This window comes from Prunus avium, chromosome 1, assembly GCF_965620075.1.
Source record: "Prunus avium chromosome 1, drPruAviu1.hap1.1, whole genome shotgun sequence".
Taxonomy (NCBI): Eukaryota; Viridiplantae; Streptophyta; class Magnoliopsida; order Rosales; family Rosaceae; genus Prunus; species Prunus avium.
This window is the reverse complement of record NC_142284.1, coordinates 51,909,891-51,934,162: the sequence shown is the minus strand read 5'-3', so window position 1 is coordinate 51,934,162 and position 24,272 is coordinate 51,909,891. Positions and strand designations below refer to the sequence as shown.

The 24,272-nt window shown below is 38.5% G+C and overlaps 5 protein-coding genes across 5 annotated transcripts; 2 read left to right on the top strand and 3 right to left on the bottom strand.

Moving 5' to 3' along the window:
- Positions 1 to 769: 769 nt before the first annotated feature.
- On the top strand, positions 770 to 3,848 carry LOC110761331 (phosphoinositide binding protein). The gene is made up of 9 exons (XM_021963792.2): positions 770 to 928; positions 1,037 to 1,338; positions 1,521 to 1,571; positions 2,206 to 2,277; positions 2,352 to 2,739; positions 2,936 to 3,091; positions 3,211 to 3,260; positions 3,354 to 3,411; positions 3,497 to 3,848. Coding segments are annotated over exons 1-9 (1,269 nt in total). The 5' UTR covers positions 770 to 927; the 3' UTR covers positions 3,688 to 3,848.
- On the bottom strand, positions 3,717 to 13,070 carry LOC110761332 (putative lactoylglutathione lyase, chloroplastic). Its single transcript, XM_088246584.1, has 10 exons — positions 12,853 to 13,070; positions 12,065 to 12,269; positions 11,852 to 11,976; positions 11,658 to 11,722; positions 11,281 to 11,493; positions 11,119 to 11,166; positions 10,218 to 10,325; positions 10,097 to 10,117; positions 4,285 to 4,404; positions 3,717 to 4,030 (listed from the first exon to the last, which is right to left on the bottom strand). The coding sequence occupies exons 1-10, from the start codon at positions 12,992 to 12,994 to the stop codon at positions 3,989 to 3,991; spliced, it is 1,089 nt and encodes a 362-aa protein (XP_088102710.1). The 5' UTR covers positions 12,995 to 13,070; the 3' UTR covers positions 3,717 to 3,988.
- Positions 13,071 to 15,265: 2,195 nt separating this feature from the next.
- On the top strand, positions 15,266 to 16,501 carry TIP4;1 (tonoplast intrinsic protein 4;1). Its single transcript, XM_021963711.2, has 3 exons — positions 15,266 to 15,453; positions 15,597 to 15,835; positions 15,948 to 16,501. Exons 1-3 carry the CDS (start codon positions 15,327 to 15,329, stop codon positions 16,329 to 16,331), a joined length of 750 nt encoding a protein of 249 aa, XP_021819403.1. The 5' UTR covers positions 15,266 to 15,326; the 3' UTR covers positions 16,332 to 16,501.
- Positions 16,502 to 16,552: 51 nt separating this feature from the next.
- On the bottom strand, positions 16,553 to 18,077 carry LOC110761268 (protein JINGUBANG-like). The gene has a single exon (XM_088246582.1). The coding sequence runs from the start codon at positions 18,047 to 18,049 to the stop codon at positions 16,688 to 16,690; it is 1,362 nt and encodes a 453-aa protein (XP_088102708.1). The 5' UTR covers positions 18,050 to 18,077; the 3' UTR covers positions 16,553 to 16,687.
- A 649-nt stretch (positions 18,078 to 18,726) lies between these two features.
- Positions 18,727 to 22,684, bottom strand: LOC110761218 (carotenoid 9,10(9',10')-cleavage dioxygenase 1-like). Its single transcript, XM_088249315.1, has 13 exons — positions 22,577 to 22,684; positions 22,326 to 22,466; positions 21,898 to 22,000; positions 21,530 to 21,792; positions 21,188 to 21,367; positions 20,825 to 20,903; positions 20,624 to 20,702; positions 20,443 to 20,505; positions 20,092 to 20,230; positions 19,677 to 19,980; positions 19,506 to 19,570; positions 19,218 to 19,382; positions 18,727 to 18,878 (listed from the first exon to the last, which is right to left on the bottom strand). The coding sequence occupies exons 1-13, from the start codon at positions 22,682 to 22,684 to the stop codon at positions 18,762 to 18,764; spliced, it is 1,806 nt and encodes a 601-aa protein (XP_088105441.1). The 3' UTR covers positions 18,727 to 18,761.
- Between the last annotated feature and the right edge of the window lie 1,588 nt (positions 22,685 to 24,272).

Below are 24,272 nucleotides of genomic sequence, written 5' to 3'. Positions count from 1 at the left end.
AGGTTGGAAATTGCAACTATCAATCAACCTCGTAAAGCAGAGAGTTTAGGGGGTGATTTAAATTAAGCTAAGTTATGCAAATCACAAAATTTACGATAAAAATAAATAATCGGTTGGGACCTCAGAAATTGTTGGTGCTCTCTCTCTCTCTCTCTCAATTAAAACCCATGATTTAGGCTCCAAGCAATGATGAAAGTTGTACCATACCCTCAGCTGGGTGCGTGGGTCTTCAAACAATTAAGTTATATCACCACTAACCATGCCGCTGTCTAGAATGAGATTATATTCTAGGGGCTGTTGGTGGGCCCAGGGTGCTTGCCTCAAAGTTTGTCCTTTCTTTTTTTCTTTTCAAAATTTTATTCTGAGCTACAGTAAAAGTTACAAGTGAAAGAAAGTGAAAAGAGATCAGCTTTAGACAGAAGTTACTTTAAACCTCGATGCGGGACACATTTGCAGAATTTCTCTCGTCAATCTAAATAAGAAACTGAGGACGAAGCTAATCAATGGAAGCATCATTTACTTTCTTTAACCTAGGGTAAATGATCCTAGGGTTATGATCCAGAACCAGAAGGCAATGTGGTGTGCCGCTGGGTGCAAAAGGGCCCCTCAGAATAATTTTGCTTTATTAAATTAAGCTTTGATAATGGTGGTGACAAAAGGAACCTTAGCCTGGTAATCATGAACAGGCCGCTGAAAAAATGGGGTCTTTACCTATAAATGCATAAAGCACACACAAGTGAGTGTGAGGAGGAAAATAAAAGGCAACAATTTTATGAAGATGGGGACAAAATTTAAAATTAAATATAAATTTTAAAAAAAAACCATGCAACTCACTTTTGCAACCTTGTTAAATAGGCACTGTATTGTACCCCTCCCCTTCAATCTTCATCATCTCATTCTTCCTTTTCGCTATTGGGCTTCAAAAAAAGTAAGCAAAAACCCAAAAAAAGAAGAAAACTAGACTGGTTTTTTTGGCTTGGCTCTTAACTCTAACTCTCTGAGTGTGTATGTGTGTGTTTTTTTCATGGTGTTTTAGTGAGCTCTTGCGGTTTGAAATGCTCAACAACACAGGGGATGCATGGGGGGCTAGAAGACATAGACGAAAATGGTGGCATGAGTTGGGCAGGCGAGGCTTGTGCCCCGCCACCGGAAACTCCAACGGAGTCCATGGAGTTTCTGGCCAGATCATGGAGCCTCTCTGCCATGGAGCTCTCCAAAGCTCTTTCCCACACTCATGTTAATGTTGCTTCCAAAAATCTTGACAACAACAAGTCTGCCTTCACTTCTACTGATGGTGTTGGTTCGCATAATACAGTTTCCATGCGTTTAGGAGAGCCTGTAAGTTAATTTAGTTTCCTACTTAACAAGTTAACAAAGTTATTATAATTTATTTATATGTCCAATAAGTGTTTTATGTCTGACTATAAGAAAATCTTTATTTTATTTTATGGTATTTTTGGGTTTTCTTTAATGGGGTTATATGTTTGTGTGTTTGCTATGATCCAATACGGCTACTTCAGCCAAGTGGGGGTAGCCCTCCAATTTCACCAAGAGACAGTGAAGAAATGAAGGTACTCTCTCTCTCTCTCTCTCTCCTATTTGTTTTGTTGGTCAAAATTCTAAAGTTTCTAATCTAAGTAAAAATGTTTTACCACCCTTTGGTTGAAATTCACTTTTTTTCTTTCTTTTCAATTTACTGAAAAAACCCATTACAATGATCCCTGCTCTCGTACGGAGTCACCACTTTGGTCAACACTTTACCCCTTACGGGCCGACCCGGTGTGAGTGGGGATTAGTCTGGATTGTGGTTAAGGCTTAAAGGTGCCACCCATAGTTGGGGCCCATCCAGGACCACGGTTTAGACCAAAAAAGAAAAAAAACCCATTACAATTTCTGCTTGGGTGGTCTATGATTTTATGATATTTAATTTTGAGAGTGTAGGATCACCATGATGTTTTATGTGCACGAGCGCATGATTTTAAAGTAAGTCTATAATTGATTACCAACTTTTTTGTCATTTATACTTGATTTAGAAAAGACAACTTTTCCCAATAAAATATACACTGAAGCAGAATAAAAACAATCAACTGGATATTGATTTAGTGGTATTTTTCTTCGATAATGTTGAGAGAGGTTCCAACTTCGAATCTTCTCCCTCAACACAAGTAGAGACATGAACTTTTTACAGCTGGTTAATATATGCAGGAGTTATTTTTACTGCATCAAGCACTCCACCCAGAGTTCCTTTCCACTCAACAGCAATTGCTCAATAATGGGGTAATTCAATTCACTTTTCACCAATCAACCTCATCATTGTGATTTCCCAATTCCTCATTGTTGTTTCTCTGCAGCTATACAAGAGCATTTTGCGAGGGAAAACAATGGGAAGGTGGTTGAAAGATCAAAAGGAGAGGAAGAAGCAGGAACTCAGAACCCAAAATGCTCAGTTGCATGCAGCTGTTTCTGTGGCTGGGGTTGCTGCTGCTGTAGCAGCAGTTGCAGCTTCAACTGCATTGCCTGAAACTTCAGCTGCCCACCAGAAAGGGCCACTAATATCAGAGCTGAGGACCGAAACATCAGCTGCACTAGCATCTGCGGCTGCTCTTGTAGCGTCGCGTTGCATTGAGATTGCGGAGGAAATGGGAGCTGATCATGACCACATTCTATCAGTTGTCAACTCTGCAGTAAATGCAAGGACGAATGGAGATATCATGACCTTAACTGCTGGAGCAGCTACAGGTACCACTAAGCCTCTACAAAGCTATACTAAATTCCATCATTTTAGAACAAAAATCCTTGGCTCAACAATTTCCCCCAAAATTTCAAACCAAACAAACTCAACACTCAAACCACAATAAAGCTAATCACAAACTAGTTTAAAACATATTGACACCACAAGTTTTGGTTCAACTTTATTATGATCCATGAGTTACAGCTTTACGAGGAGCTGCTACACTAAAGGTAAGGCTGCAAAAGGAGTACGGAGGCACGAACTTGGTTCTGGCTGACGAAAAACTTGAAGGAAAAGAATCAAATTCAGCACTGAACTTTGTCACTAGAGGAGGTGAACTCCTCAAACGTACAAGGAAAGGTAAACAAAGGACATTACCAAGATACATTCATGCAGCAATAGTGAATTAAGCTAACTGAATTCATGGATAAATTCGATGGCTAATGTGAAACTCACAGTAATATAACTTTTGAATGCAGGTGATCTCCACTGGAAGCGAGTTTCTTTCAACATTAATTCAAATGGGCAGGTAAACAAGCCAAAGAAACAAAAATTTGAAAAAGAAAAAAAAAACACTAAAATCAATGAATGAATTTGATCAGCTTACTTCGAATGATAACAGGTTGTAGCCAAAATGAAAAGCAAGCACATGGCGGGAACATTTACGAAAAAGAAGAAATGTAAGAACATTCTCATACCCATAGAAAATATTTCACATTGACTTCTGCCCCCATCAACCGTGATGCCGCATTGTGATGCATGCAGGTGTAGTCTCTGGAGTCTACAGTGACATCCCAGCCTGGCCGGGAAGAGGGAGGGAAGATGGAAGCAAACCAAGGGCATACTTTGGGATAAAAACAGCTGAAAGGACAATAGAATTTGAATGCAAGAGTAAAGGTGACAAACATATGTGGACTGAGGGGATCCACCATATGTTGAATTTCATGCCAACATAACACAATTCCAAGGAAGGTTAAAATTTGGATTGATGTAAAATTGAATTGTTAGCTTTTTCATAACAATCAATGTGCAGTAACCATCTCAAAATCTTAGCTCTACATATCGTTGGGCAAGGATGGCACTTATAACAGATGTTACAGTCTTGTACAGAGTGCTATATCTACAAGTTTGGTTTGGGTATGTTCTCTCCGGGACTGCTTCAAGATAAATAAAATTGGCAGGTTAGAATAATCTACAGTCAAAATTGTTACAACTCTTCCCATGGACTCAATTTAGAGTCTTTGGTGATGCTTTTAGTCACTCCAATTCCTTCATAAAATCAACATTATCAACAAAGACCTGCAGGATGGCGAGGGGCGAAAATCAAAGTCATTGAATTAAAATTGTAAATCAATAAAGTTATACGTATTGCTTAAAAAATATGATAAATTTCATGCATAAAAATATGCCATATGAACACCAAGGTGCCATCAATTTTAAATTTTTGCACCCTAACTGGTACCAGAACTACCAACTAAGAAAATAGAACAATTACTATAAGGAAATGCAACGAAACCAACTTTCACTTATGGAAGGCCGTAAACAGATCATACCGATTTCCAGCCATCAGGGTCAAGGCAAGCAGTTATCTTTGTGTTGATACCTGGCAAAGGCCCAGGTTCAAGAACAATCTTCCCTCCATAGAGTTTGATTGCTTCTGCACTCTTGTAAACTGCCAAATATAGTGTAATTGAGAGAGTTGAGAATGTATAATAAGAAGAACAAGATAGGTTTTGCAGAGAATTCAAATCTGCCAATTGAGTTTCTTACTTAGTGAAGGGTTAGATATACAAGTATACAAGGTGATTATTAGTTACAAACAATGCACAAGACATGGAGGGAAACATGGAGAGTTTCCATCCCTAAAACAAGGAATATGAAAACAAGGAAAAGTAACAAGGTGGTAGACAAGCCATTTAGGGATGTCTATGTTTTGTCTTTGACTTTACTAACACTCCCCCTCAAGTTGGTGCAAAGATATCACGCATGCCCAACTTGTCCAGTGAGTCATGGAAAACTTTACTCGATACGGCCTTCGTCAAGATGTCAGCAAGTTGGTTTTCCGAGTTTACAAATGGAAACTTGATTATACCCCTTTCTAGTTTCTCTTTGATGAAGTGTCGGTCGACTTCCACATGTTTGGTACGGTCGTGTTGTACTGGGTTATGTGCTATCTCGATAGCTGATTTATTGTCGCAGTACAAGTTTGTAGCTTTCAATGGTTTAATTCCCAGATCCTTCAGTAATTTCCGTAACCAGAGCAATTCACAAACTCCTTGAGCCATTCCCCTAAATTCTGCTTCAGCACTTGATCTAGCCACAACTTTTTGCTTCTTACTTCTCCAAGTGACTAAGTTGCCCCCCACAAATGTAAAGTATCCAGAAGTAGAACGTCTATCTGTGATGGATCCTGCCCAATCCGCATCTGTGTATCCTTCTGGGTTCATATGTGTATGTTTGGAGAATATCAACCCTTTGGCAGGGGCAGCCTTCAAGTACCTCATGATCCGAGTTACTGCATTCATGTGTGCCTCACTTGGTTGATGCATAAACTGACTCACCATACTCACAGCATAAGCTATGTCGGGGCGTGTGTGTGATAGATAAATCAGTCGCCCAACCAATCTTTGATACCTTTCTTTGTCAGTGGGTGCTTGGTCTGGATACATCCCTAACTTGTGGTTCTGCTCAATAGGTGTGTCAGCTGGCTTACAATCAAGCATTCCAGTTTCTGTTAACAAGTCTAACACATATTTTCGTTGGGATAGAAATATGCCATGTGTTGATCTAGCAACTTCTATGCCAAGAAAATATTGTAACTCACCTAATTCCTTCATCTCAAATTTACTAGCAAGGAGCTTCTGCAGATTCTTCATTTCTTCATTGTCATTACCGGTAACCACCATATCATCAACATAGATGATAAGGGCCGTAAGTTTGTCACCACGACGCTTTAAGAATAAAGTGTGATCCGAGTGGCTCTGAGTGTACCCAAAGCGCTTCATAGAATCTGTGAATTTTCCAAACCAGGCTCGTGGTGACTGCTTTAGCCCGTATAATGATTTTCTCAGCTTGCACACGGTGTTGGGACCAAGTGCCATGGAGATCCCTGGTGGTGGTTCCATATACACTTCTTCTTGCAATTCCCCGTGAAGAAATGCATTCTTTACATCATACTGCAAAAGTGGCCAATCAAGGTTTGCAGCCAATGACATGAGAACACGTACGGTATTGATCTTGGCAACAGGTGCAAATGTCTCTTGGTAGTCAATTCCATATGTTTGTGTATACCCTTTGGCCACTAATCGAGCTTTGTATCGATCTATGGATCCATCAGCTTTGTATTTAATGGTGTATATCCACCGACATCCAACTGGTTTCTTCCCTTGTGGCAACTGGACCATTTCCCATGTAGAATTCTTTTCCAGAGCTTCCATTTCAATCGCCATTGCTTCAGCCCATCTGGAATCTGTTATAGCATCCTGCCACTTATTTGGAACACATACAGTAGATAATTGATTGACAAATGATGCATATGACTTTGACAATCTATGAGTTGAAACATGGTTATTAATGGGATATTTAGATTTGGCAGTAAGGTCAGGACAATATTGAGGCTTGGGTTTTCCTCTAGTGGTCCTAGGTGGGAGAGTGTATGGTATAGCATTAGGTGCTTCGGGAATTACCTCAAGTGTTTCCTCATCACGAGACGACTGGTCCGATGGTTGAGAAGAAGGGGTTGTATTTTGTTGTTGATCGCAGCAACCATTTGAATTGTCTCCTCCGGGATCTTCACCAAATAAGAACGACAATTTTCCAATACCTTCATCGCTGTCCAAATTTTGAAGTTCACTGGTGCTTGGCGACCGGTCGCTGGATTCTGTGCGACCGGTCGTTTTGTCACGACGACCGGTCGCTTCTGGATTACGACCGGTCGTTTTGTCACAGAGTCGATCTTCATCATCGCTGGAGCAAGGCGACCGGTCGTGGTCAGTGCGACCGGTCGTTTCAGGAAAGCGACCGGTCGCTTCTGGGTTGCGACCGGTCGTTTTGTCACAGAGTCGATCTTCATCATCGCTGGAGCAATGCGACCGGTCGCTGTGGTCAGTGCGACCGGTCGTTTCAGGAAAGCGACCGATCGCTTCTGGGTTGCGACCGGTCGTTTTGTCACAGACTTGGATATTTTCTTCCTTTTCTTCCTTCTCTTCATTCCTTCTCTGTGCGACCGGTCGTTTTGTCACGACGACCGGTCGCTTCTGGATTACGACCGGTCGTTTTGTCACAGAGTCGATCTTCATCATCGCTGGAGCAAGGCGACCGGTCGTGGTCAGTGCGACCGGTCGTTTCAGGAAAGCGACCGGTCGCTTCTGGGTTGCGACCGGTCGTTTTGTCACAGAGTCGATCTTCATCATCGCTGGAGCAATGCGACCGGTCGCTGTGGTCAGTGCGACCGGTCGTTTCAGGAAAGCGACCGATCGCTTCTGGGTTGCGACCGGTCGTTTTGTCACAGACTTGGATATTTTCTTCCTTTTCTTCCTTCTCTTCATTCCTTCTCTCCCCCTGAAGAGAAGGGGGCATAGCAGCTTTAAAGTAGGATAAATCTTCATGAAATGAGGCATCCATAGTGACAAAGAGCTTACGAGTAGGAGGATGGTAACACTTGTATCCCTTTTGAGTTGATCCATACCCAACGAACACACATCGAATGGCACAAGGGTCCAGCTTACTTCTTTGATGAGATGGAACATGAGCATATACAACACAACCAAATATGCGAGGAGGCAGCTTGAGGACTGTAGGAAGAGAGACATGACGAGCCAAGGTGTTCAGTGGAGTTTCAAACTTCAAAACACTACTCGGCACTCGATTAATTACATATACTGCAGAAAGAAGGGCATGTCCCCATAAGTAGTGAGGGACCGATTTATCCAGCATGTAAGCACGAGTAACCTCAAGTAATTGTCGATTCTTTCGCTCTGCGACACCATTTTGTTGCGGAGTGAAAGATGTGGAGGTTTGATGAATGATGCCTTGGTCCCGAAAGAAATGTGCCAAGACATTGTTCACATATTCCCCACCATTATCAGACCGGAATACTTTGATGGAAGCTTGGAACTGTGTGGTAATCATAGCATGAAATTCACGGATTGCAGCGGAAACGTCACTTTTATGAGCTAGTAAATATACCCAAGTCATGCGAGTACAATCATCAATAAATGTAATAAACCATCTTTTGCCATTGGAAGAAACTTTAGCAGGACCCCAAACATCAGAGTGAACCAAATCAAAAGGGAATTCCGTTTTATTATCACTTAAGGGAAAAACAGTTCGATGGCTTTTGGCCAATACACAGGTTTCACACTGAAACTGAGAATGATCTAGGCCACGAAACAAAGACGGAAACAAACGTTGAAGATAGCCAAAGGATGGATGTCCTAGACGACGATGCCAAAGCCAAATCTGATGTTGATTGCGAGCTTGTGAGCTGGAACCTTGAGTATGAGCTGCCCTTGGTGGTGAAGAGACCGTCAAGGAATACAACCCCCCTCTTCGTTTACCATGCCCAATCGTCGCGTGAGTCGTGAGGTCCTGAAAAAGACAATGGGAAGGATAGAATGTGGCATAACAGTTATGTGAGTCAAGTAATTTTCCAACAGACAGCAAATTGCAATTGATGGAGGGAACAAGTAGTGTATGAGATAAAGATAAGGAAGGGGAAAGTGATATAGTTCCTTCACCAGCAACATTAGAGGGGACTCCATTGGCACTAGTGATGTAAGGATGACGAGACTTAGAAGATATTGTGGAAAACATAGTAGAGTCAAAAGTCATATGATCAGTGGCACCTGTGTCAATTATCCATGTAGTGGGTTGTGTACCTGATTCGGAGTCGGAGAGTAGGGTGGAAGATGGAGAGGCATCGGTAGTTATAACACATGCTGCCTTGGGTGTTTTGTTGCGGGATTTGAAAGCATCCCACCACTCAGGATAACCATGAAGCTTGAAGCACTTCTCAACAAGATGATCACCACCACAATGAGTGCACTTCTCAGTTCCCTTTGCATTGTCAGTTTTGGGACCCCGGGGGGGAAGTCCGGAGGACGTACGGTGTGGTGGCCGATATGGCTTGACCGCCATTGCACTCCCACCGCCAAGCATGGAAGATTGGCGATTATCTTCTTCTACCACTAGTGCATAAGCTTCAATGACTGCTGGAAGCGGATTCATGGCAAGAATCCGACTACGAACGGAATCAAAGTTGGGATCGAGTCCTCCCAAAAAATCGTACACACGTTCCACCTCAAGTGCTTGTTGGTGAAGAGCCACATCATCGGGATTGGTATGTTTGCAGGGACGGAGGCTGTCAATTTCCTGCCATATTATGTGTAATTTTTCGTAGAATACATTCACAGGTTCACCACTTTGAGAGGTGGTGACTGACTGACGACGGAGTTGGTACAACTTGGAGCTATTCTGTGTGACAGTATATGTCTTCCGAGCTGCGTCCCACACCGCATAAGCCGTTGAGCAGTGATCAAATAAGGCACGTACATTTTTGGTCATGGAGTTGAGGAGCCATGACTGCACCAAACAGTTGTCTTCATCCCAAGCTTCATAGCTAGGATCATCAATGGCAGGGGCAATCTTTTTACCATTAATGAAACCAGCCATACGACGAGCAGTGATGGCCAAGCGAACACTACGAGACCATGCAGGATAGTTGGACCCATCCAACTTATCAGGAGTAATTGGAGAGTAGTCATGAGAGGACCGGGGTGGTGGTGGTGTTGTGGAGTCGATCTTGGTGGAGTCGATTTTAGAGGAGTCGTCCGTGGAGTCGTTGATGGAGTCGTTGGTGTCACCCATGAGGTAAGTATATAAAAGGATGTAGAGGAAGAAATAGCTTAAAACTTCAGCAAACAAGAGCACAAAAAGGGCTTGTGATCAAGACCAATTTTGAGGCAAGGCAAAGTATGAGGTAGGAATAATATAACAGCAAATTATGGGCAAGGATAGGTAGAGATTTAGGCAAGAACAAGGTTATGCAGAGGCAACCAAAATCGATTGCTCTGATACCATGCCAAATATAGTGTAATTGAGAGAGTTGAGAATGTATAATAAGAAGAACAAGATAGGTTTTGCAGAGAATTCAAATCTGCCAATTGAGTTTCTTACTTAGTGAAGGGTTAGATATACAAGTATACAAGGTGATTATTAGTTACAAACAATGCACAAGACATGGAGGGAAACATGGAGAGTTTCCATCCCTAAAACAAGGAATATGAAAACAAGGAAAAGTAACAAGGTGGTAGACAAGCCATTTAGGGATGTCTATGTTTTGTCTTTGACTTTACTAACATAAACATCATCTGTGCCTATTGCGATCTGTTAAAATTAGGGATTCAGTCTTCTCAGTATAAAAGCACACGGAGATTTATATAACTTATATAGTAAAATATGTTGTAAGAAAAATAATATCATATACCTGTGCATAACCATTTCCTTTGTCATAATCTGTGATCCCATAGTTGTACGTCAGTTCAAGCACTGGATTCTTATCTTCAGGACCATAGCTCATCAGGGCATATGTATACTAGTAAACAGACAGAACCAAATATCAGGTAGAGTAGCAAAATCCAGACAATGTTGAGCAATAGTTTTCAATTTAATTACATATATTAAAAGGAAATAGATGGAGGTGGGGGGAGGCTAAAGCACAGAGAGCTTTCACAAAAAGTTATTTCTCGGGTTAGCATGGATAAGAATAAAGTTGTTAGTAAGCAAAAATATGTTAGCCCAGCAGCTAGATTTATTAATGCAATATATAGTGCCAGGATTCTGATTGATGGGGAACACATTTCAACACTCCCCAATAGAAGGTTCAAAATCACATTCCAGCATGCGTCTGTGCTCATGGATTTCTCCCTTTTTGTGCAACAAAATTAAAAAACATGATCAGATAGTAGTTACATAGGCAATGCAAAGCCCACAGAGCACCTGCTTCAACTAGACAAAAGGAAAGTGTATGGGATACCTTCCTGCACAGCTACTGCCTTACGCCCAAATCCAGGAAGAAATAAGAAATGGGCATAACAAGAAAACCCATTACAACATCAACAAGGACCTTCAAAAACAAGCCATATGTATGAACACTACATTATTCAGCAAGATCCTCATATTCATAGAGATATAAACTAGATTATACTCCTACACACCACATAAATGCGAAAATAACAATGGCATGTTTTGGTCACAATTTCTATAATGGTCATGCAGTATTTAAAAAAATTTGTGGTGTATAGAGATTAACATGAGCATCATTATTTCAAACTATCCACAAGTATCGGGGAAGGTATCAGTGGGTGGTAAGTGTGAAGTCAAGTCACCTTGTACTCAGGATAATCTCTCTTGCGAAGAAGTTCCATCCCAAAAGCCTTCAAGTTAAAGAAACACAATGTTAAAAGCTAAATGAAACTTACATCTATAAAAGCCTAAACAGGATCAGATATTATTAAGTTTAATAAAGAAAGTCATTTAAGACATCTCACCTTCTTATAAAAATTAATAGCACGGTCAAGATCGCCTACACGAAGCATCACTTGACATAAGGGCTCAGGTGAAGGCCCTCTCTCCAAAAGCTCAAACGTATAGCCATCAGGATCCTCAACAGAAGCAATTATTGTACTGCCACCTTTAGCAGGGCCAGGTTCCCTGGTAACTTTCCCTCCCTTTGCCTTTATCAGTTCCACTGATTTGCTGACCTACATAAAATCGTATAACCTATGTAAGTCCAAAATTTTTGGCAAATAAAACATTATAGATACGACATAAAAATGTTAGAGATAATAATGCTCCGAAATTGCTGAAGAGGATGGATATTATAGAAAGAAAAAAAACTACATCTATATTAAGAATAGCAACTTACATCTTCAACATCAATACCAAAATGGCCAAAACCAGTCCCAATGTTGTACTTGTCTACTCCATAATCTATAAGAAAAATACGATAGAATTTCACAATCATACGAAAGCAACTGAGCGGTATTAAAAAAAATACTTGTACTAAACAACAAAATACGCTTGAAATCATACAGAGTTACATGTACAAAAATGACTTACTGTATGTAAGTTCAACAACAAAATTGGAATCTTCTGGCCCATATCCGAGAAAAGCATTTGAATATTGCTCCTCTGGTATGTCACGCCTTCTTAACAGCTTCATCCCCAAACATTCGGTATAGAATCTGCACCTCAAAAGAAATAATCAGCTATCTATATATGATGAACAGTGCATTGTTGAAGCAGTATGCCTGTTACTAAATAGACACGTACTTTATAGTCTTGTCCAAGTCCCCAACACGATAGACAACATGAAGCATTCTTCGTTTGTCATTTTTTACCCACTCCAAAGCATTTTCCTTGGTGATAGCGGTGCCTGCTTGTGCCAAATTTGCAACTGGGGCAGCCTCTAGTGTGTTTCTCTCTCCTCTTAGCAACTCAGATGCTTTTGCGCCTAATAGTTGTGACTGAGGTAGAGCTAGAGAACCACCCCGAATCCACAAGCGCAAGGCATATTAAATCCAAATTATGGGTTCTTTTTAATCAAAAATTAAATTAACTAAACGGAGTGCCTACAAATGTTTGCTAAAGTTCTTCATGTGATTAGAAAGTAAACAACAATAAGGAAAATTGATTAATTTTTGTAAGGTGAACCTCATATAGTTATTTATGATGACTTATGTAAAGATCATTCTTTTATGTATAGCAACTTAATTTCAGGTCATGTGTCAAAACTCAAGCCTCCATATAATTTGAATTTTTCATAATTTCTCTATTTACAAAAGCAAAACTGCAAACTTTCAGCCATAGATAACCAAATTCCCATTGTATTACAAGAAAAATTGAAGCAAAAGAAAACAACCAAATTTCAACTCTTATATATCGTACACTATTCAACCCAAACTTAGCATAATGCATATACATTGCACATTTGAGTATAAACTAAAACAACCCAAAAAATCAGTAACTCAAAATAAGAACAAAATGAAACATGGGTTTTTCAAGTTTTGTGTTTCCAATGGGAACAAAGTGCAAAACAATGATGATAAGGGAGGAATTACCAGAGCCGAGGTGAAAGAGAGCGAGCCTTCGAGATGTACAATATGAAGAAGCAGAATTTCTCACATCACAAAACCTCAAGGAGGGCGGTGGTGGAGCAAGAGAAGGTCTTAAGAGATTCAGGGTAGCCGATAAAGATGACATTTTGGTTATCTTTTCTAGTTTCCACCACACTCTGCAACTGCTACGTGTGTCCCTCTGTGTTTCGCTCACTCTGAGCTTTTGCTCTCTCTGTTATCTGCATGTTGATAAATGCGTGCGCGGGTAAATGGGCCTTGCATGTAGTATTTGGGCTTTTCATGACCAATTTGTTTTCACAGGCCTGTCTTGTCGTATAGTGTGAATGAGTTTGGGTTGGACAGAGGTTTATGGCCCAAGCTTCTATTGTCCTATCACATATTTCATTTCATAATGACGGGTACACTGTCTCAACTAACTGGCTTAATTCACATTTTTTTTGCTTACATTATCACGTACATCCTAATTGTTAAATTATTGTACTGCCTCGACCAGCCAACTGGTGTACCTGGAACGTACAAAAATTTCTCTAGCCCTTGTACATATATAACTCTTGCCTCTTGGATTTGAGTTGAGAGTGGCTAATGATTTTCTGGTATGTTCTTATGAATAAATAAAAATTATTTTCTGGTATACATCATCATGGACGTTTGACGTACGGAAATTTGTGAAATATATTAGGCCATAATGAATCACAAATAAAAGTCAATAGTTTTGTTGGGTTACTTTGTTAAGTATTTATTCTTACTGACCCACATTCAAAGTCATCATTATACAACATTAATTCCGAGTTTGGGGGTTAATTAGTGATCATCGTACTCACAAAAAATGAAGATATATCTTTGACTTTCAAGCTCCCATATGTATTGCAGGCCGGTTAGTTAGTGATCCATCAATATCATCGCAAAAGAAAATTCAATAAAAAGTTGTTGCAGGCCTGGATATATATGATATTCGTCATGTTCTTGTGTTGATCCATTTTATGTATAAACATTGAGAGGTAGGCAGATGATGGGCATGGCATCGATGAACCCTAATAATTCATTACATTATTAGGCATGGTTGCCTCCTTTAACTTTGCCATCACTATGTGCTCACTGCATGATTATTGCAAAACTCACACATGTTATGGTACGTGCATTTAAAAGAGTGAAGTTGACAAATGTTTGACATGTTCTCACAAACATCAAAACTTAAAAGAGTGTGAATTTCACATCACGAAATTGAAGTCTCGCTTAACAGTTTTAAATGATTTTGAACTCCTTTATTAATTGTCAATTGGTTTTAAATTGGATGCTCACAGTAATCGCCCTATTCTTGTGTGTAATTATGGATTTACATGTCGATTAAAAAAAAATTAAAAGCGGAGAGGAAGCAAGCATGTAGTGGATCTCAATAATTGTTGGAGGAAGAAGAGTGGATTCATGATGAACAAAGAGACAAAATGTTGAGTTCCATTTGAGTAAACTTTTGGCTTTTGCAACAAAATAATTTAATGAAAAAAGATTGATAAAGACTTTTACTTTAGTATTCAGATTTTTATACCATGAAGAAGACTTTTACTTTAGCATTCAGATTAGCTAAGTCATCATCTTCATCACAACCCAACAAACACAAACATGCTTGCTTATCTAAAATTAATATTGGATTTTCATATAATAAAATCCTCCTTCAAACGTTTACTTTCGATCAATAATTGAAATTTTTACTATTTAAATGTCTATTGGATATAAACTATATTAAAGACAAAGGAAATGCATTATGCATCTGCCCAATTAAAATTAAAAAACAAAAACAAAGACAAAGGAAATGCGTATGGACACAAAAGTTGTACACTCAGAGAAACAACATGCATTAGAATATGACAATTATTCTTTATGAATCAATCAATCGCAAACTTGCTAGCATGCTCAGCTTTTGTGATGATATGATATATAATGCTCTCTTTTATATGATAATTTGTATAAGGTTCGTGTTTTATATATTTTCGAATTCACAGCTTTTAAGTTATTAGAAAATGAATCGACAATGTATTAGTTCGTTAGAAACATACATCATTGTATACCTTCCTTCCGTTTATGTATTACCTAAAAAATTGATTTTGTTTAATAGTTTCCTCTTCGATCTTCATGCCGAACATCAAATCCTGATAATGGACAACGTCTAAAGCACTCAATAATATTATTGGACCCAACTTACTATATATATTGTCATGTGCTCAGTTAATGCCTGCCCAATTCAAATCCACCGTGGCACACAGTCATACATTGACAGACGATAATGGCAAAACAGCAAATACACCCCAAGTCAAGGGGTTTAGCTGTAAAAGGATATCACAATATCATTGCTTATAAATACCAAACATTGTCATTGTGCTGTAGAAACTGCAAAGTTCAGAGACCCTCAACCTCACTCAAGGCAAGGCTTAGACCACTCGATCTTAGGAAACTAGGACAAAATGGCGAAAATAGCCTTGGGAACCACCAGTGAGGCTGCCCTGCCGGAATTATGGAGAGCCCTCGTGGTTGAGTTCATCACCACCTTCCTCTTTGTCTTTGCTGGTGTTGGATCAGCCATGGCTACTGGTAATTCATAATTTTATTTATTTATTTTCTTTCATTACATTTGTACTGTTTGTCATTAATTTATCTGTCGTTTATATATAATTGGTAGTCCCATTTGTGTATATACGGTAACTTTAAAATACGGTGTTGCGTTTGGTTGGTAGATAAGCTAGAAGCAGATGCATTAGTCTCGTTGTTTGCCATAGCTGTGACACATGCACTAGTTGTGGCCGTCATGATATCCGCCGGCCACATTTCCGGCGGTCACCTTAACCCGGCTGTCACCCTCGGCCTCCTCGTTGGCGGTCACATTACAGTCTTCCGATCCCTACTCTATTGGATCGATCAATTGTTAGCAGCCGCCGCAGCTTGTTACCTGCTAGAGTACCTCACTGGTGGATTGGTAAGTCACAAATTATTAATGTGACATTATTTTTCGGAATATCATTTATTTATTTATTTATTTATAAGGTCATGTTATTTGTCACATAATTTAATTGTTAATGTTTTGGCAGACTACACCAATTCATTCGCTTGCAAGTGGGGTGGGATACTTACAAGGTGTGATATGGGAGATTATCCTCACATTCTCCTTGCTCTTCACAGTCTATGCTACAATTGTGGACCCCAAGAAAGGAGCTCTTAACGGTTTGGGCCCCACACTCACTGGGTTTGTGGTGGGGGCCAACATCCTAGCTGGTGGGGCCTTCTCAGGGGCTTCAATGAACCCAGCAAGATCCTTTGGTCCGGCTTTGGTGAGCTGGAACTGGACTGACCACTGGGTTTACTGGGTTGGGCCCCTCATTGGTGGTGGGCTTGCTGGGTTCATCTATGAAAACTTCTTCATTTTCAGACCAACAACTCATCTCCCCATTCCCACTGAGGAAGAGGCTTTTTGATTCTTGTGGTGTTTAATTAAACTCTACTTTGTTAGTTTATTCATTTTGCATGTATTCTATGAAAACTTTCAATAATAATTCTGGGATATTTTTCCTTTAAAAAAAAAAAAAAAAGAGGATTCGAATACAAGACTTCAAGTGCAGGAGCAACTGCTTTAATTTAGCACATTTGCATCGTTGTTTGTTATGCTATTTACTGTATATTGGTCCTAAAAAATATAACAAAATCCAAAAATCCAATAAATAGGATATTGACATTTTTATAGTTCAAGGAACTAAAAAGGTTTGGCTACAAAAATTAAATAAGCTCTCGTGGAGAAATTATTATTTTTCTGATACATCTGCTAGAGAAAATTTTACCTTTGAAGCAGCTTCCTCTCAACCCATGAAGGAGACAACACAGGGCTAGTCTCATAATCCCTAACCTTAGTCCTGGAAAAACTCCTCTTCATATAACTGAACCCCATCTTCTCTTCTGGTGACACCTTGACCCTCCAAACTTTAAAAGTCTGGTCCAAACTTGCACTATAAACCAGAAACCCCTTCACTACTTTGTCCATCTCCAAACAAGCAGCCAAACACCTCACAGGCCCTCTGTGCCCATTCAGCACAGCCAAACACTCATGGAAACAGCTCCCTTCCTCTCTCCTCCAAACCCTAATGGTTGTATCCTCTGACCCACTAAATATCAACCTCTCCACAGCCACTAGGCAGAGCACTGCAAAATTGTGACCCTGTAAAAACCCACCATGGTTAAATCTATAGGTAATTTTCTCCTTCTCCCAGAAATTAATTGTTCCATCTGAAGAACCAGAGTAAAGGAAACAATTGGAGTTGAATGATGAAGTGCTTAGGGCCAATGCATATATAGGGTAGTTTTGGAAATTCAGAGTCATGATGAGAGTGTGAGAGTTTTCACTAAATACCCTTCTCCAAATCTTCACTGACCCATCTGAGGAGCAAGTGAAAACACAGCCATCATCTTGCTTCACCAAAATTGCATTGACATTGTGTTCATGTGCCACAAATGAATCCACACAGTTTTTGGTTAAGACCCTCCAGGCTTTGACTGTTTTGTCATATGAGCCAGTGTATAGCAGGCCTTCTGCATGATAATATGCCAAGCAGGAAACACATTCTTTGTGTTTTTGGGTGTTGGTTTTTGAAAACAAAGAAAATGAGCTCTTTTTGGGGATGGAGGAGACCTTTTTGGACCTGAAATTGTCTGGGACTTTGAAGTTCCATATTCTGATTTTGTGATCCTTGTGTGTGGTGAAAAGAATGTCCTCATAAGCCAAAGTGCTTCTTACTTCACCTGAAGTTGCCTTAATGCAACCGTATTCTATGTAGTCCGGCTGCCTCCATACGCGAATTCGGGTGCTCTTGGAGCCGGTGAAGACTAGCCCCCGCTGCCTTGAAAGGGCAATGGAGTAGATGGTGCCTTCACGGCGATGCAGCGAGGCAATGCAGTGGTAAAGAAGTGAAGGGGATGGGGTTTGGAGAGGGGAGAGGGTCCATGGGGACTCTGGGCTTGGGGGTGGCAATGGCATTGTGGTGTGGGGGCTGGAAGGCATTGAAGGGCTGCTGCTATCTTCTTGGTCACAGATGATAGCTTCTTCTTGTTGATCAATATTGTTACTTCCCTCCATTGCATTATCTCTCTCTACATATATGAAGCTAACGAGGGATTTCTTGGGATATTTCAAGTCCAATTCCATGGCTTGAAGGTGTTTAGAAGGAGGTTGTGGGGCTAGCTAGAGATATATAAAGATCAGAAGGGTGATATATGTATTTATGAAGAACATCTTGAAGTAGCTTGGATACATAAATTTCCTATACATATAGCATGCATTTCAATTCAATATGTTAGGTGGGTTCCATACGTTGGAAGTTTTTTTAGACCTTTCCTCTTCCAACCCCTCCTTCCTTTAGCCAATGAACATTAATTTGGGTTAGAAGACTTGAGACACAAATATTTAGAGCACCCATACCAACCCATCAAAGTTGCTGGTTCGTTTTGATATATTAATCTCCATACATATAATTTGGTGTAGGGGGAATTATATTGCAGCAATAAACAGATGGAGACATTAATTGAGAGGATGAGGGGGTAGAGTTGTGATTAATGTGGTGTATTTAATCTCCATCCACAAGTAATAAATCCCCAAACATTGCCATAGAGAAAAGGCTAGCATGTCAATCAAATACAGCAATGGTATATAGGAAGACAATTAATCTTTTCATTTATTTTTTATTTATAATATTCATTAATACGATACAAATCAGCTTAACTTGGATCAATGTCACGTATGGAGTAAAATCCCGAACCCAATACGTGACAATCAAACATTCGAAGCTAGTCTAATTTCCAGCTTAAATTGCACATATGGGAAATCTGGGAAGACAAAGCAGCATTTATAATGCATAATGCTAAGATTGACATGGCATTGACACAAAAGTTGCATGAAAACCATATGGCACCCGCTGTGGCAATGTGAGTTTCGCAATCGGTTCACTTTCAAACTTCTTTGCATCAATTACATGAACCTGGCAGCAAGATATGTAATTAAAGTCATTTATAATCTGATCAGCAACACTAAATAATTCTAAATAATATATCAATTGAACATAAAATTAATGTTTCTTTTTGTGAATCCAATAAATTTTAGAACTGCTTCTAAAACGGCTAAAAGTGTTTCTTGACTATAAAAGCAATTTCTGAATAAGACGCTTTTTTAGGAATCACTTATAAGTTATTTTTTAAAAAGTATATACTTTAATTTTTAAATTTTTTTTATATAAAATGTTGACATGCTTCTAGAAAAAGTGCTTATGAACGTAAGTGCTTCTTACAAAAGCACTCGGAAACTTATCATCGCAACTCACTTGGGTGACATCAGTTTCTTCATTGTGGACAAAAGTGACAATCCAACCATCATCTTCCTCCATGCCTTTGCCTCCATGCCTAGCCACAAAAACGCTTCCACTGCAAAAGTTGTTCTCCTCAAACTTATGGTATTCAACTTTTATCAAATCTTCACACTTTCCCTCCTGCTATAGTAGTACACACACATAAACATGAAACCCAAAAATTTAGTACTAGGTTTTATTTTTTTTATTTTTTTATGGTCATTAAATTTATTGGTTTGATGTAAAATTAATATTAATCCTTACCACAAATGACGTAGAATTCGATTCCTCCAAATATAATTTGGCTAGAGATCCATATTTTCCCATGCCTAGGACAAACAAAATCTCAAATAATTCAACAAAATAATTCCTAACATAGCACATTATTTTAATTGAGATGAATTTAATCAAAGTTTCCCCTTTTTTTTTCTTTACCACAGTCAGAGCTTGCCATAGAATCAATGACCTGTGTATAGCCATACTTGTGCTTCAAGCCAGTTACTTGTTCATTGATGAAAGGAAAATCCATGGAGAAATCAGTTGCAGTTAAATTTCTCTCCTTCACATCTCCAGAGACCATGTTCAATCTCCATTCATATAAACGAGAAAACAAATATCCAGTCTCTGCAGAATGATCATCTGCAAAGTTGAACCCTTTTGAGTACCACTCATATTTGTTAAGTCCACCATCAGGACCTGGCAAGAGGGATGTGAGAGCCCTGCATCCCCTCACTACAACCTGTTCTCGTTTGTCACATATTAATTATGATTTTAATAAAATATTATTAGAAAGAAAAACTTATTATTAATAATTAATCTATCATCAAATGAAGTCACAATTATTAATTACCTCATTAGCCTCCTCAAAGCAATTGAGAATGTGAAATGTGCAATTGGTTTGTACCTCAAACCATTTGACTGACTCTGCATCACCATAACGTGGCATCACTCCAATCCTTGCATACTCTTCCTTTTCATACTTCATTAATCTATAATCTATATATTGTACACTTACATGAGAATTAATTCATAAGTAATCCATATATAGATTAGCTGATGCTCAATCCATACCTACATAGCTAAGATTAAGAAATTAAAAATCAAATTAACATAATAAGTTTGCAAATAAACAACGGATTTTTTTTTATATGGGAGTTGTAACTCAAGTAGTTAATAGCAGTAACTAGTTCTATGTACTTGCGGGCCACCCATAGTGACTCTCTTTACATCAACCGTGAGGGGATGATCAATGATTATATTGTACCTGAAGCCAGTAAAACACCAAAAGAGAAGGTTAATTCTGATTAATTACTACAAAATCTCTGGATCAAATATTTATTTTTCCTAATAAGTTCATATTTATTTTTATTGTTTATACTTACTTCTGTGTGACTCCTATATCATGGCTAAGCGTACTTCTTTTGAAATTGAGATCAACCTTATGCAGTAATTTTCCATCAGCTGAGGTAATTATTTGCAACAACATATGGGAAGTTTAATTAACATATAGCCGAGCCGAAATAATAAATAAATGGACAAATATAATAAGCAGTTCTTAATCAAATCAATTAGAGGATTCGTACCAGAGATAACACCCAAAACATAGTAAGGTTTCATTGCATCTACCCCCATTATGACTAGCTCTCCGGAGTTTGGAGCTTTCTGCACAATTATAAGCATAACCAAGAGTGGGAATTGTACGCACAATATAATACAAAAAAGATAGAAGATATACAATAATAATTAAAAAAAGGTTGTATCTCATTTATTGACTATCTTATTGGTCAAGTTTCTAATATAAAGGTGAGTCTCACATGTATATGTGCACTGTGTGGGTTCATTTTTCACGGACCTCATCTCTATTAGAGAAGTGATCAGTAAGTCCAAGTCTGTAAGTTTGTAAGTAAATGTGGTCCGAATAGTAAAAATATTCAAAAGAAAAAAACCTTTGGATGGCTGGTGAAAGGTCGATTCCAAGCTCCATTGACATTCCAATCAGAAATAGTTTCTAATGTCAAGATGTCCACCTCTTGTGGTAAATAATTCTCTGCAATCGAATAGAGCCTTCCTGAATGCTCAAAAACATTGGTGTTGCTCAAGTGTTTATTGATTGTGCCAAACCTCAACTGCAAGAATATAAAAATAAAACAAAATTAACTAATTATGGATATATATGATAATCAGTTAAAGTAAAGCCTAGTTCTTATATAAGTTAACCATATATATATATATATATATATATATATATATATGTGTGTGTGTGTGTGTGTGTGTGACTAGCTAGCTACCCCATTTAGAATATATGCTGCTATAACTGCTGCTGCATCTCCTTCTAGGGCTGGTAAGAAACATGGCTTGTTGTGCTTCTGTTTCTCTAGCTTAAATGTTTCAGTCTGAACATATCTGCTGTTGTAGGAGATAATCCAACTTCCATAATGATCCTTTTTGAAGTAGAGTGCATGAAGCATGCCTTCTCCCTCTACCCAAGTGTGCTGTGTTTGTCCGAAAATCGATACTGCTGATTTTAAACCTCCGAATAAAGGATTTATGCCTAGATTAGAATTATAAATTACTCATTAGAAAGCAATTAAACTAGCTAAAATCAGTTAATATATAATATTACATATGTAACATAGAACAATGAGAGGTCGCATACCATTTCTTACAAAAACACCTTCAGCAAAATCAGCGGGAATTTCTTCTTCGGTCCAGATAACCTCAACAAGGTCTCCAATCTCTTCCACTGGTGCAAAGTTTTTCTGTAACCACGTGCACATGATAAAGCTTAATTATATATATTCTTGTACAAACTGCGAATATGAGCCATCAATTAGGCTAGTTCTTACTTAAAAACACACACGGGTACTATGGGGACTTGAAACCAAGATCATTGGGAGCACACCAATGACTTGGGCCAATCCAACTAACACCCCATTGGTAAGATCCCATTATAATTAAGGAAATAAGATCATATTCTTGATAAGATCCTATTGGTAAAATGATTATTAAATTAGCAAGAGCAAGCAAATAAATTAGGGTTTAATATATAGTAGTACATTATTGTTGGAGTACCACGGAAACAACCTGAGATGGGAGCAACGGTTGATCTACAAACTGGAAAATAGAGTCCACAAGTGCATCTAACATCTTCCCAGAAGTGTTTTTCATGGTTTTAGAATCATCGACCTTCCTTGGAAGCAATTGCTGCAACTCTTTGAATAGAGGCTACAGTGTTCCAAGCATGTGTGTAAATCAAAGTTCAAACCAAATAAAGCAATATGTTGTGGAAATGAAATTCAAAATAATCATATATATATATATATATATGTATGTACCTTAACAGACGAGGAAAGTGAGGTTTTGAGGTGATTTAAGCGGTGGGAGATGAAAGGGTTTTGGAAAGACCCATGTACGTGAAAATTAGCATAAGAAGAGAATGCCATTTTTTTTCTTTGCTATGATCTCGTAATGCAGAACCTGAGGCCATATAAATAAACAGGCAAGTGCATGTGGTAGCTAAAGTGGCTCTTTCGTTCTAAGTAGTCTTTTTTCGTCACGTGAAACACAATTGAAATAACTTATTAAAAGTACAAAAAATATATATATATATATATATAAATATGTGTCAACCTGTAATTTGTCTCAATGGAGGAATCACTCTCACTCTTACAAAGAAAAACTTAGGCATTTTCCTTTAATAATATATATGACGTATGATTGATGGCATCACAGTCTTCAAACATTTGAGGATCAGTCAACGGACATCAGCCTCTCTATATATGAGATTATTTTAAGTCCAATTTGCGTGTGTGACGCCCGAGGCCTGAGCAGTGAGGACATAAACCAAGCCAACTCTTAAGAAGGGCATCAAGCAGTTGCAATATTCCTTCTTGCATAATTTGATTGGATGCTATGGCACCTCCCTCACAAAAGTTCAAAAAAAAAATAAGTAAACCTCCCTCAGAAAAAAAGAAATAAAATTAATGCCACATGAATGTTTTAAGCATTCTTATATATATATATCCAGCCAAAGGTATCAAATCATGTTTCCTAGGAATCTTATGCGGCAAATGGGTTTGTCTTCTAATTGCATATATACGACTACGCCTATGATGAATATGAATGGATTCCTTGACTGAGACCGTAGTTTTTATTTATTTATGTACAATCAATATTGAGAGATGGTGAAATCAAACCTAAAACCCTTGAGTACATATGTAAAATCATTTCAATTACAAGTCCCTTGCGACTGAGACCATAGTTTAGTAATTATTTTCTTCATAGAAAATAAAATTTTAAGATATCTTTAAAAGAAAAAGAAAAAGAAAAAAAATCAGCCAACACATATATCCAACATACTATACCCATGTCACTAGGCGGTAGTAAGGGTGGTTGCGGTTCGGTTACCGCAACTTTTCAATGAAATCGTGAACCAACTGACATTTTACTGTATAGTAAAAAGACGAACCATGAACTGACCGAAATATTGCGGTATACCGCAATTGTCGGTATATTGCGGTCGGTATACCACCATTGTCGGTATAGAGAACAACACAACATTAGAGAATTTTCCATGAACAAAAAAAGAGTCTGCTGTCATACTTAAAAATACTGTTGAAATAAGCAGAACTTTTTATCATTGGCAATGATTCTTTAACTCATATATGGAGATAAAGAACTTTATTATTAAAAATAAACCAATACAATCCACAATCCTGCTAATACACAATTAATCAACTAAATAGTTGATTGCAAGCTAGAGATTATCTCGGCTAACCCACTAATAACAATCTAACAAAATTACCAACACAACCGATGAGTTTGCAATACTAATCGAAACTCTGGTTCCTACTAGATAAAGTTTAATTATTTACTAATTAAGTTATATTAATTCACTAAATATTCAAATGATATTTCTTCAGGGCTGAGATTAAAAAAAAACAATATAGGGAACTTCAAGAGATTGGCGGAGAATACACTTCATTAGTAATATATTCAAAGCCTAGGTGAGTCCCACAGAGAGAAAAAAGA

Bases quoted from the DNA above. Each gene is read 5' to 3' on its own strand.
- LOC110761331 (XM_021963792.2), top strand. The intron at 2,278-2,351 runs GTAATTCAATTC...GTTTCTCTGCAG, and splicing joins AGCAATTGCTCAATAATGGG to CTATACAAGAGCATTTTGCG. The intron at 3,412-3,496 runs GTAAGAACATTC...TGATGCATGCAG, and splicing joins ATTTACGAAAAAGAAGAAAT to GTGTAGTCTCTGGAGTCTAC.
- LOC110761332 (XM_088246584.1), bottom strand. From the start codon at position 12,994: ATGTCATCTTTATCGGCTACCCTGAATCTCTTAAGACCTTCTCTTGCT. The intron at 12,270-12,852 runs GTAATTCCTCCC...GTGGTTCTCTAG, and splicing joins TCTCTTTCACCTCGGCTCTG to CTCTACCTCAGTCACAACTA. The intron at 4,031-4,284 runs GTATGATCTGTT...GCCATCCTGCAG, and splicing joins ACCCTGATGGCTGGAAATCG to GTCTTTGTTGATAATGTTGA.
- LOC110761268 (XM_088246582.1), bottom strand. From the start codon at position 18,049: ATGGAATTGGACTTGAAATATCCCAAGAAATCCCTCGTTAGCTTCATA.
- LOC110761218 (XM_088249315.1), bottom strand. From the start codon at position 22,684: ATGGCATTCTCTTCTTATGCTAATTTTCACGTACATGGGTCTTTCCAA. The intron at 20,231-20,442 runs GCAAGTACATAG...TATAGATTATAG, and splicing joins AGAGTCACTATGGGTGGCCC to ATTAATGAAGTATGAAAAGG. The intron at 19,571-19,676 runs GTAAAGAAAAAA...TGTTTGTCCTAG, and splicing joins TATGGCAAGCTCTGACTGTG to GCATGGGAAAATATGGATCT.